The sequence below is a fragment of the Athene cunicularia genome (genome assembly GCF_003259725.1).
Source record: "Athene cunicularia isolate RWA chromosome 4 unlocalized genomic scaffold, athCun1 chr4_part2, whole genome shotgun sequence".
NCBI classification, from domain to species: Eukaryota; Metazoa; Chordata; class Aves; order Strigiformes; family Strigidae; genus Athene; species Athene cunicularia.
In genome coordinates this window covers 4,871,140-4,887,158 of record NW_020799099.1, presented here as the reverse complement: position 1 = coordinate 4,887,158, position 16,019 = coordinate 4,871,140, and the positions used below count along the sequence as shown (strand labels likewise).

General features: G+C 37.3%; 1 protein-coding gene across 4 annotated transcripts in view; it reads right to left on the bottom strand.

Annotated features, from left to right (window-relative positions):
* Positions 1–166: 166 nt before the first annotated feature.
* Positions 167–16,019, bottom strand: part of PDE5A (phosphodiesterase 5A) — a 137,859-nt gene continuing 122,006 nt past the window's right edge. For all 4 annotated transcript variants that reach the window (XM_026847640.1, XM_026847638.1, XM_026847639.1 and 1 more), the window contains exons 13-21: positions 14,092–14,217; positions 11,930–12,024; positions 8,504–8,591; positions 7,271–7,371; positions 7,099–7,176; positions 6,151–6,214; positions 5,503–5,577; positions 4,910–4,993; positions 167–2,283 (exon numbers count right to left, since the gene is read on the bottom strand). In XM_026847640.1, the coding sequence (XP_026703441.1) occupies positions 2,146–2,283; positions 4,910–4,993; positions 5,503–5,577; positions 6,151–6,214; positions 7,099–7,176; positions 7,271–7,371; positions 8,504–8,591; positions 11,930–12,024; positions 14,092–14,217 (849 nt within the window). In that variant the 3' untranslated portion in view covers positions 167–2,145. The remainder of the gene's footprint in view (positions 2,284–4,909; positions 4,994–5,502; positions 5,578–6,150; positions 6,215–7,098; positions 7,177–7,270; positions 7,372–8,503; positions 8,592–11,929; positions 12,025–14,091; positions 14,218–16,019) is intronic.

Here is a 16,019-nt window from a genome sequence, read left to right as displayed (position 1 = left end):
TGGGGGGGGGGGGGGGGGGGCAGGCTGCTGTCATTTTTCTGCATAGCTTTGACATACTACATACATAATTGTACTGTGTATGTGTACAAATACACATATGTATCACTGCATAACAGTAGCCCTGAAATTCTTAATTATTGTTGAATTCCATACTTAAAAAAAAAAAAAAAGGGGGAAAAAAAAATCGGGAAAAAAACTTTTAGAAAAATGTTTTCAAATTCAGCTGCAATAATATATTGTTGTTAGTCATGAGAAAAGTTTGAGATTGGATTAAATCAGTGTCAAATAATTTAGGTTGGCAGAAATGCTGCAGACTATCGGAATGCCTTATACGTTTAAAAAAAAATTACTATGGAACTCGGTATCATCAACCATTTTGAAACATTTGCTTCATCTTTTGTTAGATTCTGGTATAGTTTATCTAAATGCAGAGACTGATAAGAAAAAGGTTGTTTTCATTGTCTTTCTGACCAGATCTTACACGGGAGGATTGATAATCTCTTGGGAAGAATTTATTGCAGTTTCCAACTAGAATTTTCTGGATTACTCTGATAGAAATCAACTTCCACACTTTGAAGTATAAGACCAAATGTATTACTTTTGCCTAATACTATTGCTATTTTAACTGAAAATTTATACTACAGATTTAAAAAAAAAAAAAAAAGAAAAAAAAAGAGTAGCATTTTCTGTGTCTCTGTGCAGCCAAAATTATACCTACTGCTAACCAATCTTAGACTGCTGACATTAGTCTCCAAGTCCTGTCTACCCAAAGAATAGTGCTCTCTTTGTATTAGCCTTTTGGGGTTTGTCTAACGTGTGTATTTTCTTGAATTGGTTCCCAATTAAAAACAATTTTTATTAGTCATCATTTAAATTAAATATCAGTGTTATTTTTTAACTAGTGCAAGTTAACTGATTTATTTTCTGAACATTAATACCCCATACACAAATGGCAAATCCCTGTAGCATTCTGAGCTATTTTTGCTTTCCGTGTTCAGTGTTCCTTTTTCTTACTTCTTTAAGACATTGTGATTAATCATTGTTAACATTAACTAATGACAAAAATTGTTTTTAAAAGATCTTAAACTTTAAAGTTTTTTTAAAAAAAAAACTTTCTTCAGAGTGGTCATAGCCATTTCATCATAGCACTGGCCTAAAGAGTCAGTCCTTGATAGTCACCAGAAGTGTGCCATTCCTGCATCATTCTGATTCAGATTTTCATCTCTTGCTCTTGCAGTCACATTATCTTTGACTCTTCTTGCCCATGATTCAGTCTGTTGGTTATGATGATGTTAAATTCAACTTCCAAATGAAGTTAAAACCAGTATATAAAAATGATCCTGTTTAGTTTCCATTTCTCTGTGTGCTTCTTGCAGCTTTCGATGGGAGCCATTCCTCCATGGAAGCCTGTCAGTTATGTTGTGACATTTCTTCAGTCTTCAAGCAGTTTACATTATTCACGGATAATTACGACACTTCTACCACAAAACTCCTAAGACCCCCATTGCCTAGTAAGTCACAGGGTTTTTAAAAATTTCTCCAAATATAAGACATTTGCTAAGGCATTCCTCTAGTATGAAAAAAACTACTGGGTGCACAGATTCTGGAGCTCTTCCACTTTTGGAGCCCAGTTCTGTCTCCTGGAAGAGGTTAGCACAGCAGTGGTGGATTAGACTCCTCAGAGTTAGTCCCAACCCTTCCTCTGAACCTCTGGGAAGAGAACAGGCAAGACTGCTCATTACTTTTATAACATAACACAGCAAGACTGGAAGAGGAAAAAAGGTGCAAAATGCAGTAGTCTTTAAGATACTGGCCACAACATGATCACTAAACAACTATATACATCTATAAAGTAATAGGCTCTTGGGGACAGCTGAGTAACTGCACTCGTACCTTTCTGTGGAGTAGGGTAAGAAAAACTACCCTTGCAGATCTTTTTCCATCTCAATCAGATGTAATAAAAGAAACATACTATCTTTATATAACCTTGGCATATACATGGTCATGCTATATCTTGAAATGTGGAAAATAATACAGCAGTGGCAAAACATAAGCCAAATTCATACAGTGTATAGCAAAATGCAGTACTCCCCTATTACTATGTTTTCTATGTGAATTTAAGCTTGTGGTTGTTAAATCAGCATCTCAGTTCCGTTTGGCTTGATTGCTTTCTCCATTAATCAGATTCTTCTCTTGTTGTTCAGCTAAGGCTTGCCATTTCTGCCTGTTTTTTCTACAGCCGTCCAGTAAAGGGTAGCAGGCCTCCGACACATGTGTTAGGGCCTGAAATAAATTAAGAACATGTAAAACAGATTATGTTTAACAACAAAATAAGGGTTCTTAAAGATGACCATGAGAGAGAACAGAACGATTGAAATACAAGGTCTATCTCTAATTAAAACTGAACTTTTATTTTGAACTACAAAGGCGGCTTCCTGCTGCACATCAAACATGAACACAATTATCAATACCTGGCACTAGGGCTGACTAGACTGAGTGGCAGTGTCCATACAGCACTTCATACATAGGTGCAGAAGGAACCACAATGTTTGTTGTATTATGCATCAGTGACCTGTCCAGTATTCCTAGTGAAGTACTATGCATGGACTTTGTTTGCAGGCCAGTCTTTTGAATGTCTAGCAAGGTTGGTCATAAGGATGGCTGTGGAATGGTAATCAGACACAGAGCAGGTACAGTCAATGAGACCGTATTCACTGACGGTGTATTAATGGATTCAGAGGAGTTGTCCCAGAAATATTTAAATTCAAGACAGTTGGCACCCAATAGATAAATTACATTTCTGAACTTAAGGGGAAGACTTGTAGATCATTCAGTTTAACTGCACTGGTTACCTAGCTAACACAAGCCACAAAACTTCAGTTCATTTGGATTTGACCTACTCTGAGTAACATGGTAAGTCACATACTTGCAGCGCTGTGTTGGGAACTCATCTGTTCGCACTGTGTGTCAAATTCCTACTGACTGGATGAAAGCTAAGAAGACAGTGGAAAGGCTGTCATTACAACCCTGATTATTGTTTGCTTTTATAGCATTAGACTGTTGGAGAGTGAACTGTGTGCTTGTTCATTTTCAGAGTTAACACTGAAGTAGTTTATATGTTTTACCATTTATTACTCACTGAAGAAAAAAATTTCTGTAAGCAGGTAATATCCCCTACTTGTACTCCAGTCAAAGTAAACAAACACTGTATCAGCTCAAACCTTGGATTTACCAGTATCGTTATGGGTTTTGTCTCTTCCTCATAGGTTCCTCCTCCTCTTGAGTGCTCTCTGCCCCTGCAGGTAAGTCACTCTCCCTTATCTGTCAGGTTAGGACACATGCTGGCTTACTCTGGGTCTGTACAAAGTCCAAGATGCTGTCAGCCTGCTACATGCTCTTCCAGTTTAAGTCAGACTTTGAGACAAGATGACAAGTAAGAGTGATACACTGGAAACTGGAAGAGGCAACATGTTCTGAGCAAAAAGATGCTGCTTAGAACCCCTCCTGTGGATGTAGCATCTTCTTCCTTCTTCTCCAATTAAAGAGAAGGGAGAAGACTCCAAACCTTTGTAGGTGCTTTTGGCTGCTAACCAGGAATGGCTCTGTATTCACTATGGCATAACAAAGCCGCTGTTACAAAGCAGGGGCACAGTAGCTAGAAATTACTCACGGACCTCATTTCCTTGCACAAACTGTACAGGAGCTGGCTACAGTTTGGACTAGTATCACTTGCTAACTGTTCATGTAAGCTGCAGTATGCATTTCGAAGTAAATGACATCTTTTTGGTCTTTTCATAAATTGAAAGGTAAAGCCCTTCCCTAACAAGAAAAAGTATAGAACTTCAGGCTCTGGAGCTGTGGGCATTCAAACCCGCTCAGGTGTTCTGTTCAAAACCTTTTTTGTCTGTACCTTCCCACAGACGCTCAGTCTTCTTTCAGTGGCCTACCTCCTACTGGGGACAGTTTTCTGAGGCTTCCCAGCAAAGGCTGCCTTATTCTCCTGACAGTTTCTACAGCACAGAAACATGAATTTCAGGGGCAGGAGCTAGTAGCTCCCTCTGCTTCCTCTATCCTTGTTTCCTTCCAACTGGTGGATGTGGATTCTTTTTAGAAGATTTTACTGTGTAAGAGGGAAAAATATGAGTAATCACCTTGTTCCTTCCACTGGAAATTTCTTAACAGTGAGGCTATCTGTTCCTCACCTTTCTTTTTTCTCACCTCAGTTCCTGTAAAATACTTGCTACGGTCCTAGTGAACAAGCTTTCACTCTAGTGCTTTTCTGGTTTAAAAAAATCAGAAATCATTATGTTTTGTTTCATGCTATATCTGACCACGTATCTGCTTACACAGTTTGTGACCAGGATGAAAAAAATTTCAATGATTTCGCTTGTGCACTGCTTTTGTGTGTGATGAAGGAGCAAGAAAAAAACGGGACGGGAAATGTTAAAATTCGGGTAAATTTCCTATACATTTTGCATGAAGGATTCCGAATTCTTTAAAACTCTTAAACGACACCTTTTATCAATGCACTACATGGATACTGTTCTTTTCCTAGATAGCAAAGCATTAGTTTTGTGACTTTTTCTGATGATCACAGCAGCTGATAGAATCTGGAACATAACCCAGGGATCTAACACCAAGTGCACAGAGCCCAGCAGTTACCACTAGGTTTTAAAAAATTATAACAAAATACATTAATCAGAAAAAATATGAATGATAAATACTAAAATAATAATTTCTTCAACTGAATAATGAACCATATGTAATCTATAACCAAAATATTTTTTTTAAACTAAGGGACTAGAGTTTTTTATTTAATTTTTATTCTAATTTTAAATCTGCATGTATTAGAAGCTACACTGAGCCGTTCAGGTTTTAGATATTTGCAATTCTTTTTTTAGGCACATACCTCATACAGCTGCAAGCAAACAGCATCTATGAATCCAACCTGCATGCTGGGAATTTTATTTTTCTTCTCTCTGTTCATTAGATCCTGCAGATAAGAAGTAAGCAAGCTCTGTGTTTAGATACATTAAGTAAAAAACTCAACCAAAAACAAAGAAACAGGCTGGAATTAAAAAGCAGCACCTTAAAAAGCACAGCAAGTTTAGCACAGCAATGTAATCAGTACGTGTGTTAATCTGACTGCATGACTTGCTTTAGGAGACTGTCTTTGGACTGACAGAGCCCAAACAGCTAGACAAATATTCAAGCTTTCTGGGTTTGGATAGGTTGCAAATAGGTACCAGCTTAAGAATGTATTTCCTAGACAATTTAGTAATACTGATTTAGATGGAATAGCGTTCTTTTGGCTCAGAGATAATGACACACTGTTGGTGTTTGGGAACTGAAGAAGAAAACTGACTACTAGAAAGACAGGGAAGGAGACTTGGTCCTATATTCTGGTCAGTGCAAGAAATTGTGGCTTTTAAAAGGAATGTGAAGTGCTGTTTGTAGAAGCCATTTTGAAAGAGGTGATTCTGCATGATTACCACCACTTACTGTTGGTTCTATGTTGAGTTCCTTCCGCTCTTTATCTCCTTGATCAAAGAACTCGGTAGCTACAAGCTCAGCAATCTGTAAGAGATTTCACATATTGAGAGCTCTAAAACTTTGTTTGCTACCTACAATCAAAACTCTTTCCTGTGTTTCCTATCTCTCTTTACTGGATTGAGACACTCCATAATGAGACTCTCCAGCTTAACAGTTATCTTTTAGAATTCTTCATGCACACATCTGTGCACAAACTAAACACCTGCATGTGCCGATATTTACTCTGACAAAGCAAAGTCAGTAAAATGGCACATAGGCATTTTACCACTGATAGCAGTTAGAATGATGAACACATAGAAAAAGGTCGGTTGATACTAGTGTGTTGTATCAATGGACTGCCTTGTAGTAACACAGAAATGTTGTAAAGAACAAAGATTCCTGATTTACCTTCAGATTACTGCTAACATGGTGACATAGCTAAATGTGCAGACATCGCTACAAAGACCTGAGAAAGTCTTCAATCCACATACAGCACTTTGAAGGACTGCTTCCTACGACTCTGCATTCCACCACTGTCTTTGCAATAAGGACTAGATGGAGGAAGCAGAGCAGTTACGTGGGGTGTGTACTTAGCAAATCTTAAAATTAAGCATATACCCGTTGCTGAACTGGCCATGGTTTGGTTATGGCTGATAAATCACAAGCAGTCATCAGCATTGCTCTGTAGAAGAAACAGAAAGAAACACATGAATTACTGTACTGTGAAATGTATGTGGCCACCAAGTCAAGTGATCAGTAAAATAGAATCTTAAATTCCAAGGAACATCAAAGTCAGAAAAAGATGTGAAATTAAAGCAAAGTTATAAAGGTTTCCAAGGGTCAGTGGTGCGGTAGACTTTCACCTGTGTGAAAATGAGCACACAGAAATGAGCAAATCTGGACTGGCTCATTTGGTAGATTCACATCAAATGACCTGTTTCATTCTCTTTGCTACTGCGCAGCACATTTTTTTATTTCTGACATTAGCACTGACTGACATCATTATTGACAGTATGAGGGCCAAGGACTGAAATAGGAATCAACATAGAACATGACTAAATTAGACTGGTTTTTAAAGGCACTGAATTTGAAATACGGCATCCTTCCTTTCTGAGACAGCCTTATGTAATCCTGCTTTTCTGTAGCTGTGCACTACAATATGTGTCTCTATACTCAATCATCTTTTCTCTTCACTGCCAGTAAGGAATCAGCTTCAAAACAAACTGCTTGTCCTGAATCTTGTTATTGATTTCAGCAATTCAATATTTAAGTATGAAGTATCAACAGCAAAAGAACATGGTACCTAGAAAGGAACCTTACATTCTTTAGAAAGAGCAGAAATGCTCACGTAACTCCATGTGCTCCTTAACAAAGTTTATTATACAAGTTGCAGACTTAGTAATTCAGACCCAGGGAGTCATTCAGGGACATATGTGCCAGTGCCAGTTTGTACAGGCCCAGAGCACACAGATCTGCTGGTTTTAATGAAATTCACAGCAACATGGCATGGAAAATTGGGTACCTAATAATATTAACTGACTTCTTAATCATTTTGCTTTTACTTACAAAAATAGCTCCTTCTGCATAGGATCTTCCAAATTAAATTGCTTCTTCCTTAAAAGTTCAAAAAATTCTCCTCTCCTCCTTTAAAAGAAGTTAAAACAAAAGATTTTGCAGCATGCTGTCACAATCGAAACAGTCAACAATGACTATGCAGCCAAACTTGCCTCTCACTTACTTTATGTATAGTGCTAGGTCTGTGGCAAGAATGGCTTGTTTTATCATTTTCAGCGTGGCCTTGTATTCTTCAATGGAAAGGCTGCTGAGAATCTGATTTCCCTTTACAAAAAAACAAAAACAGTGTTATCAGTAAAATGGGCAACAGCACACCAGTTTGCTAAAATGTCTCTTAGATACTAAATCATTATGCGTTGCTTGCTGATATCTGATGTCATTCTTCTACCCTGCTTCCTTTTGCAGATTCTCCAATTTAAAAATAAAAATTCCAGTCTTCTTGAGTAATGTCAGAAAGCCGCACAGCACGAGCATCATAATCAACTGTTACAAAATGAAACTGCAAGCAGAGCAACAGCAAAGCCTTTAAGTCCATTTCATTCATCAAAATTAAATTTGCCACTAGCTCTATCGTAGCATTTCTCTTTCCTCTTCCCCTCACTCCCTGAAGCAGAGAACTATAATAGAGTCCAGTACCTGCCTATACACCTCATGTAAATGAAAATATTTTCCTTTTATGAAGCGACATAAATAATCTATTACATAGAAATATAAGCTCAGCAGCCCACAGTTAAACCAAAGCACTATGGAGCTGGTAAAATGGCAACTTGCCTCCACTTTTTTTTCCATATTTTCCTGAATAGGAAAGAATCATTATAATACAAACGATGCTGGAAGTACTGTACCTGTGATATGAAATGAGCAGTGAAAATACACTGTTTTGAAATGACTGCACATGCTGAATAACTCGTCTTAGAATTAGTTAATAATATAAACCAAGAAGAATGTAGGTTTATTTGCATATTTATTTAACTTAGGTTTGGCTTCATTTTGGAATGTCAACATAAGCAGTGTTTGGTTTGGTCTCATCAGGACTGCTTTGTGTATGTGTAGGCCGGAATGTTTTCTGAAATGAGAGCAAGGACTTGGGTTTATTTGGTGGTTCATAACGGGTCATGAAAATGGCAACAAAGCCTTTTTTTTTCCCTTTGGTCCAAGGAAACAGGTACTCAAAAGGATATTAGTAAGGCTTCCCTTATCAGGCAACAATTGGAAAGGTCTGGTGGCACTCAGCAATGGAACTGTGATTTCAAAACTGCTGCATTTGCTTTCTTTACCCAAAAAGGAATAAAGATCACTTAGGAATGTATAAGGGTGGGAATCTATCCAAAAGCCAAAAATAAAAAGTAAAACAGGGAATAGTTTCCTTCAGCATAGACAAAAATTTGGCACTCACTGGACTATTCAGGATCATAAGGCATTGATCGAAATGATGATGCTCCATGATTGAGTGGCAATACAGTTGAGCCAGTGGATGTTCGCTTCTGAGGAGTAAAAAGACCCATCAGATGGAGAAATCAAAATAAACATACTACTAATCCAGAAATTACTTCCCTTTTAATGTCGTCTTCTCATTATCTGTTTACCCCCATCCACCCACGCTTGTCTTAAACACTTCTTTTCTCCCTTCTGTGTAACCGGTCAAACAAAATGAATACACGTGGAAGGATGCGGGGGGAGTACGAATAAAAAGACAATGCTGTTAGTTTGTCAGAGCACTGACAACTCTAGTTTTCTGCCTTCTGTTACCTCTAGAGACCAGCTGCACACAAGGAGTGAGAATGTGATACAAGGTTTTATAAAGAGTGAAAGTTCTTGTATGAAAAGTAAAGGCAACAAGAATGGTTCATTCACAAGCAAAATTTAAGTGACAGGTTTGGGTTTTGCAGCATTTTAAATGCCTGCCTGGTGTAGTCAGCTCAACTACCAAGCTTGTAAGTACTAACACAGACCTAGTCGGAAGCCCACTGGAAGCAATGGAAAAATCCCTGCTGACCTCAGCGGACTCTGGTGTAGGGCCTAAAATGTTGATCAAGTCATTTCCCAGTGTTAGTAAGTGTATTGGTACTTCATTCATCACCACTGTCTTCATGACCAAACTACTGCAATGTTGTTACCGACCCTTTGCCCAAGATAAAATCCAAAAGGGAAACAAGGCGTTGGCTGTACTACAGACAGTGAAAACCAGCATGAAACCATTCATCTGTGTGAATGCAGAAATTAAAGCTATCTTAGTCTAGACAATAGAATTTACTGTTTGAGTAGCTTTAGACAAAATACAGAAATTCCTTCTCTCTAAGGATTTCTAATTACCCCCTGTTCCTTATTACATAACACCGTATCTTCATTTTCAGCACTGGTCCCACGTTGCTTATGTCATCTCTTCAACAAAACTGGGATTCTTTTGGAAGTCTGTTTTGCTGCTGATCTTGAAGCTATTACTCTAATTATTATCTGACCTACAAACATTTCATCATGTAAGAAATTCTTTTTTAGTATATAGTTTCATGGGACTTTTTGTATGGTTAAGTATCATTCACATGAATTCATGGTTGCAGGATTTGGTCCTGATGTAAGTGAGTGCACATAGAGACTCAAGTAAAAGTCATAAAAGGAGACTCCAGGGATTTAAGAAGCACAAAAATGTGGAGAGAAAGATGGAAAGACAAACAAAAACACAGAAAGGGAGATTAAAGGATGCAAGCCCCTGAGGATTATGGGCTGGCTGCCCAGCACCTCCTCTGAGACCACTGCAAAAGCAGTATAGAGCAAATATGCTTGCGTGTTTCTGTAAGGAAACAAATTGTAGGACGGTGCCAACACATGCTGGGTAAAATTCCCATTGAGTTAAGTGAGATGCATACTGTGTCCCCTAAAGTTCATTTGGACTGAAGAGAGAAATATGTGAGAAATATCTGAGGTTATCTTCCCAAGTACTGCACCAAAGAGCTTGCTCAGTACTTACAGACCCTGGCTGTCTGGGAAGACACAAGTGCTGGAAATAAACTCGGTCCTACTTCCGTAGTACACAGCATTTCTGTTAAACCACCACTCCGGGCCAAAGGACACCAGTGCTTTCTGAACACACTGGTTTGGTTATACAGTTTTCATACTCTGTGCTTGCCGACTTTACATGTGGGTTTGGAAGAAAAAGAAAAGAAAACCCCTGCATATCTACCAAAAGACCTTTAAGCAGTTCATTTCCTGTAATTTCTACTACCAGGACCATTTTAATTTTTGAAACCCTGCTGCTTAAGAAAAGAATCATATGCTAAGTATCCACTCTCCCTGCTTCCAAGGAAGAAACAAAAGGAATCCATTCCTGGAAAAAAAATAACTTTTCATTTGGATTTAAATGAGGAATTTAAAAACAAAATTCATGGAACTTTCTATTGAAAAAGAATTACTAAGCTGTAATCATCTCTGCTTTACAGCAAATGTTAGATTTTGCTGTCTATGACACTTTCCCAGGACATTTTTGAGAGGAGATGACGCATCTCCAGATGTCTTCCAGGAAATTTATTTTTAAATAAATAAAGCAAAAAATAGCTAACTGGTTCCAATCACTGCAAGGCTACAGTTACTGCTGGAATCCCCTATTAGGAACTAGAAAAAAGTTACTCTTTCAGTTTTGTGGGGTTTTAGGGTTTGGGGTTTTTTTGCCTTACACATCAGTCTTAGTGTTATTCTGAACATATATCTGAAGGGCAGGAATTCTGCTTCAGCTTACTTATTTTCTGCCTTTCAGTATTTTCTGCCTCAGACAAACTTCTCCTCCCCTAGTATCTTACTTTACACACAGCGAGAACAGCAGACCACTTCTTCCAAAGGTAGCTTCAAAACCACTCTCCAACTCTGCCAGAAAAAGATACAAGTATACGTTTCTGGGTATCTTTTCCCCATCTCTGGTCAGATCAGGACACACTGCCATATCACAGTAATCACATTACACAATGTTTTAAGTCAACCTATTTATTTTAATTGAAGAATCATATACTGTTCTTTAAGCGAATACTAAATTCACTGAAAAACATATTTTGGGCAGATCTGAAATTATTAATAAATTCTAAAAACCCCAAGTATTTTTAGTTATAAATTAAAATATGGTGAAAATTTTAGAAGAGTTCAGATGCATCATTTTGATAACTTCAAAGTGAAAAACTTCATGTAGTAAAAATATTTTTTCAAGATTTTAAAACATTTTGACTACTTGTGTTGTAAAGGTTTGCGTGTAATTCCATAACTGATCAAAGTTAAAAGCGTACAGTTAATGCCAAATCAATGCAAAACAGGAATACATTTTTAATGTGATTTAAAATATGTATCTTACACAAATCAACTTAGAGTTCTGGAAGAACATGGCTAAATCATGAATAAAACAATCAGAGTTCACAATGGTAGGGAGCCACCTTTGTATCAGATGGCTGCAGATCTCGGCTCTGTGCTGGCCCAGACAAGACAGGGAACAGCTGGTTGGGCAGGGAGCAGTCTGAAGAGCTGCACGTTTCCTACATACTGTCCCTTAGAAGCTGGGACCTTTTGCTGCCACTGTATGGGAAATGGGGGATGTGACATTTGGAACAGGAAGATGCTGCCCCTGCAAAGAATACAGAGTTCACTTCATCTGCCCTTGCAGTTAGTGACCCACTGAGGTTATGCATCTTTTCTTTGGACTCTTGGATGTTTCTGATTGTTCTTGTACATACTGCTTTGAAAAAACCTGCTCCTTTGCACAGCCTCACATCATCAAATCAATTAGGTTGTACTCATTTACTGTGATTTTAGTATTCATTTGTTCTTAACTTCTCTCAGACTTACTTACCTTTGTATGTAAGAGTTGTTCACTCCCCTGTGATCCAAGTCATGGCTTAGAGTTGCTATCAGCAAAGCCAGGGTTTCTAAGTCAGTCAGTTTGCTCTATATGTAAAGAGTAATACAAGACGTGAGTTAGCTTTGTAATGGTGGTTTATTCTGCAGTGTGTGTTGTATCTGCTATCTTGTCATTACCCACATAGCAGATACAGTTCTGGCCCAAGGAGGGCAAGGACATAAAATACGATGCTGAGAATAAAAGTAATCTCTGAAGCTGTGGTGCACAATACTAATCATTCTCCATAGGTCTCAATGCAGTTTTCAGAGGGAACATCATCTAGCCCTATATACTGATGAGAAAACTGATACAGAAGAAGAGGAAGTGACTTGCATAATGTCACCTGCAGCGAAGAGAGCATGAAGAATTTTTTAAAATTCTGGCTCCATGACTTTTATCTCAGCTCCTCTATTACCTCAAGGGAGTTAGACTACATTCCTTAAGTAGGTATAAAAATTCATTATACAAATGTCCTTGGAATAATCAGAAGGGAAGAATGTCATGCTTTTCATTGATCACAGGGCAAATTAGTTAACAGAAGTTTAAAATCCATGAAAAAAAAAAATTAACCAGTATCTGACTCATTATTAAAGAGTTTATTCTGGAGCTCCAGCAAGGACTAGGGGAGAAGTTAGTTTCTCTTTCATGATTATTTTGTATCTTTAATACCATGCAACAGAACTGGACAGAAGATTTATTTACATCTGTTCAGTGAGTAACAGAAACTGGACAAAGCTGCAATTCACACAGCATTTTGTAACAGGACAAGAATAGCAGGCACAACAGTCAGGACAGGAATCTGAAAAACAACTAGTGACAACACTGATACTGGGGGGCTGTACCTTCTCATCTATCAAATCCAAATTTTTTTGTAAGCAGTTACAACTTCTGTAGATGTGCATCTGCTTTCTACATAATGAAACTTGTCCTTAGTCTAGGCAAAAGACAAATCAGTTTGGAAACGGCTGATTTTATGTTTCTTCTAGGAAGATGTGTGCCCCAATGCTTGCTTTTCCCCTCAAACTAGAGAAAATTGAGAGACTTATGTTCAATGCTGTTCTGACTCCAAAATCTAGGACACAAAAATCAGTGTGGAATGAATCCAATGTAATTAGGAATAAAACAATTTATGGAAATTGCAGTGGAGACTAACAGGATTCCAAAAATAGCAAGCAAGCTATCGGGATCATCAGAGATTGCTAGACCGCACACAGAACAAAACTGCCATGTCAATTTCAGTACAGAAGGAACAGGAAAGCCCTTGCCTATTGTTGGTCTCTTCGAGCACCTTTTGTCTTTTTTTTTTTTTTTTTTTTTTTTTTGTAGTGAGACAAATTGTGGGGGAAGGGAATGCCTCTTCATTATTGGTATTGGGTTTTGGTCTACAAATAGGATTTATTTATTCTCTCAGAAGTGCTTACTGTAAAATAGTATAAAGCAACTAATAACAATTGTCTGTAATCAAACTGAAGAAACATGTTAATTCAGAATGAACAGAAACATTTTGTTTTCTTCAAGAATATAAAAATAGAACCTAAAAACATATTTTGGAAAAATCTTGGATCAGTATTTTTCTTATTTTGAGGATCATCTAGCTCTTCAGTATTTGTAATAAAGAATGATTATGTTGGTTTTTTAAATATTGTTCAAAACCATTAAAATAAGCATTTATAACTTAATTTTCAAAAAATATTCTACTGTTTGTCTAAAGCTGTACTCAGCTTTGTGTTGAACTTTAAAAATGTCCTTTTGGATATTGTAAGGAAACATCCTGAAACAGGATCACTCCTTTTCTTCTCCACCTTTTTGATTTGTTTGTAGCATAAGCATTAACTTTAAAAAAGGACAATCATGTATGTTCCTTATTTGAGATATTCCCATTGGGAACACCCACCTGATCATTTCCAGAGGATTTAACTGAAACCAGGTACGTAACACAATAATAATTTTACAAACCAAGCCCTTAAAGACGTAAGTCTTCAGGAGAAATATTTTGATTTCACTAGCAGTACCATGGAATGATGAACATCTTACTGACATGACAATCAGAATTATGCATCATTATAGAATTTGTTTAGCCAGAAGATTCTTAATGTAGAAACAGCAAAATGTACCTGAATTTTACCAGATTTTAAAGCAGCAAACATGCACTGTGCTGTATTAAAGGCATGTCTCCAGTTGTGATAAGCAACATTTTTCCGATAATTTTTCTTTACACTTAAAATCCATCTGCAGAGAACCTTTAAGAAACAGCATCACATAGTTAACTGTAAATGTATTAGAAATGTATTCTTTTTATGAAAACAAATCTTTCTCTAGTCCTGCTTGAAAACTGTCTCTCTTAAAGAAAAAAAATTCCTCTTAACTCGATTAAGTTCAAAACCAACATACTTATAACTGTGAACATAGATAAGAATATGCTTACAGCCACTAGTTCAGCCCATCATTGAGTGTAATACTTGTGGGTTTGGGTTTTTACTACTAATGCCTAAATGTTGGTGTCAGAGGCACTGCTGTTAATTCAGAAACTGAGCTATGTTGAGCTATCTGGAAGAAATCCTTGTTTGTAATGACATATTTGATAGAGAAAATTTATTTTTTTAATTACAGAGTACTCTTAGGAGCTGATTTGATAACGAACATGTGGCTTTTCCCTCATATCAGCTTGTCAAAAGGCAAGCAGAATTGGATTTTGGAAAGCAAAGTATGACAGAAAGACAGCAATTCCTATATTGCTGGGTAGTATTTTTTTATGCAGGAATAAAGTATTTCCTGGATGTTTCACACAACAGTATTGCATGTTGTAGGTTATACTTTACTTTTAAGAAAGTGAAAGGTATGAAGGTCAGATAGTAATTCGATGTGTACTAGGACAGGTCCCTTGGTTAAATGGCTACAGCATGCTGGCCTATGCTAAATTCTGGCTTGATAATATAGGCCTTGGTTTGTTCAAGAAAATTTTTTGTGTTCCTAGTGAAAGGTTTTGTACTGACAGACAGTATTGTTCTGTTGTACTGACAGTATCTAGTGTCATTCGCTCACATAAACGATTCCACACAGACAAAAGCAGCAGTATTCCCTGCCATTCCAGTGTTACAGGAGTGCTAGCCTACTGCCCGTTTTCTTTGGCTCTAGTACGGAAAGTTGAAAATGTAGCTTCAAAGCTGTTCTCTTGCTTCTGCTGAAATGTGTGATTATGTGTCTATTGTCACGGTGTTATTTTGGTTTTGCAAATCCATTACAATTGCTCCACTAGGAACTAGAAACCCACCCATCACCGAACTACCTGACTCCTACTTCTGACTCTTCTGCTGGGACGTATCCCTTAAGAAAGTACAAGTTCTTGGCCTTACTGCAAAGGTGAAACTAAGTACTGAGATATTTAAGAGATCAGACTAGGTAATACAGTACTCCTTTTGGCCCTGAAAGGCTACTAATCTAAATTGGTCTATAAAGTGGTGATCTAGAAAGTAAGTACCAATTTGCCTTCCGACTTAATCTTCCGAATTAATCTTGCGTTTTGATACTGAATTTAGGAATCTTTGCTGAAAAATACATAAAGCAAAAATAAAGTATTTAAAAATTAAGGTTTTTACAAACAGAATTTGTGTGTATTGACTGGAAGAGCCCTAAGAGATTATCTAGTCCACCTCCAGGGCCAGAAGCAAAATAAGAATACCTGTCTGTCTAGATCATCTCCAACAGACACATATCTACAACTAGATCTATTGGTTAAAAACTTTCAGGGAAATTTCCACAGCCCATGTAAGTAATCTGTTTCAGTCTTTGCTATCTCTGTAACCATTAAGTTCCTCCCGATCTCTCATCTAATCTTTTGTGAGGGAAAGACTAAGATAATTACTTTTACTACCTTATATGGACATAGAGAACAATATTACTGTCCTCTCTGTAACAGTCTTACACTTATTGAAAAAGTTGCTATTGTGTCCCTCCTCAATATTCTGTTTTCCGGAAAAAAAACCCAGCTTAATTCATTCAAACTTTGCTCAATCTCCTAAATAGTTATTTTTAAAAATTAATA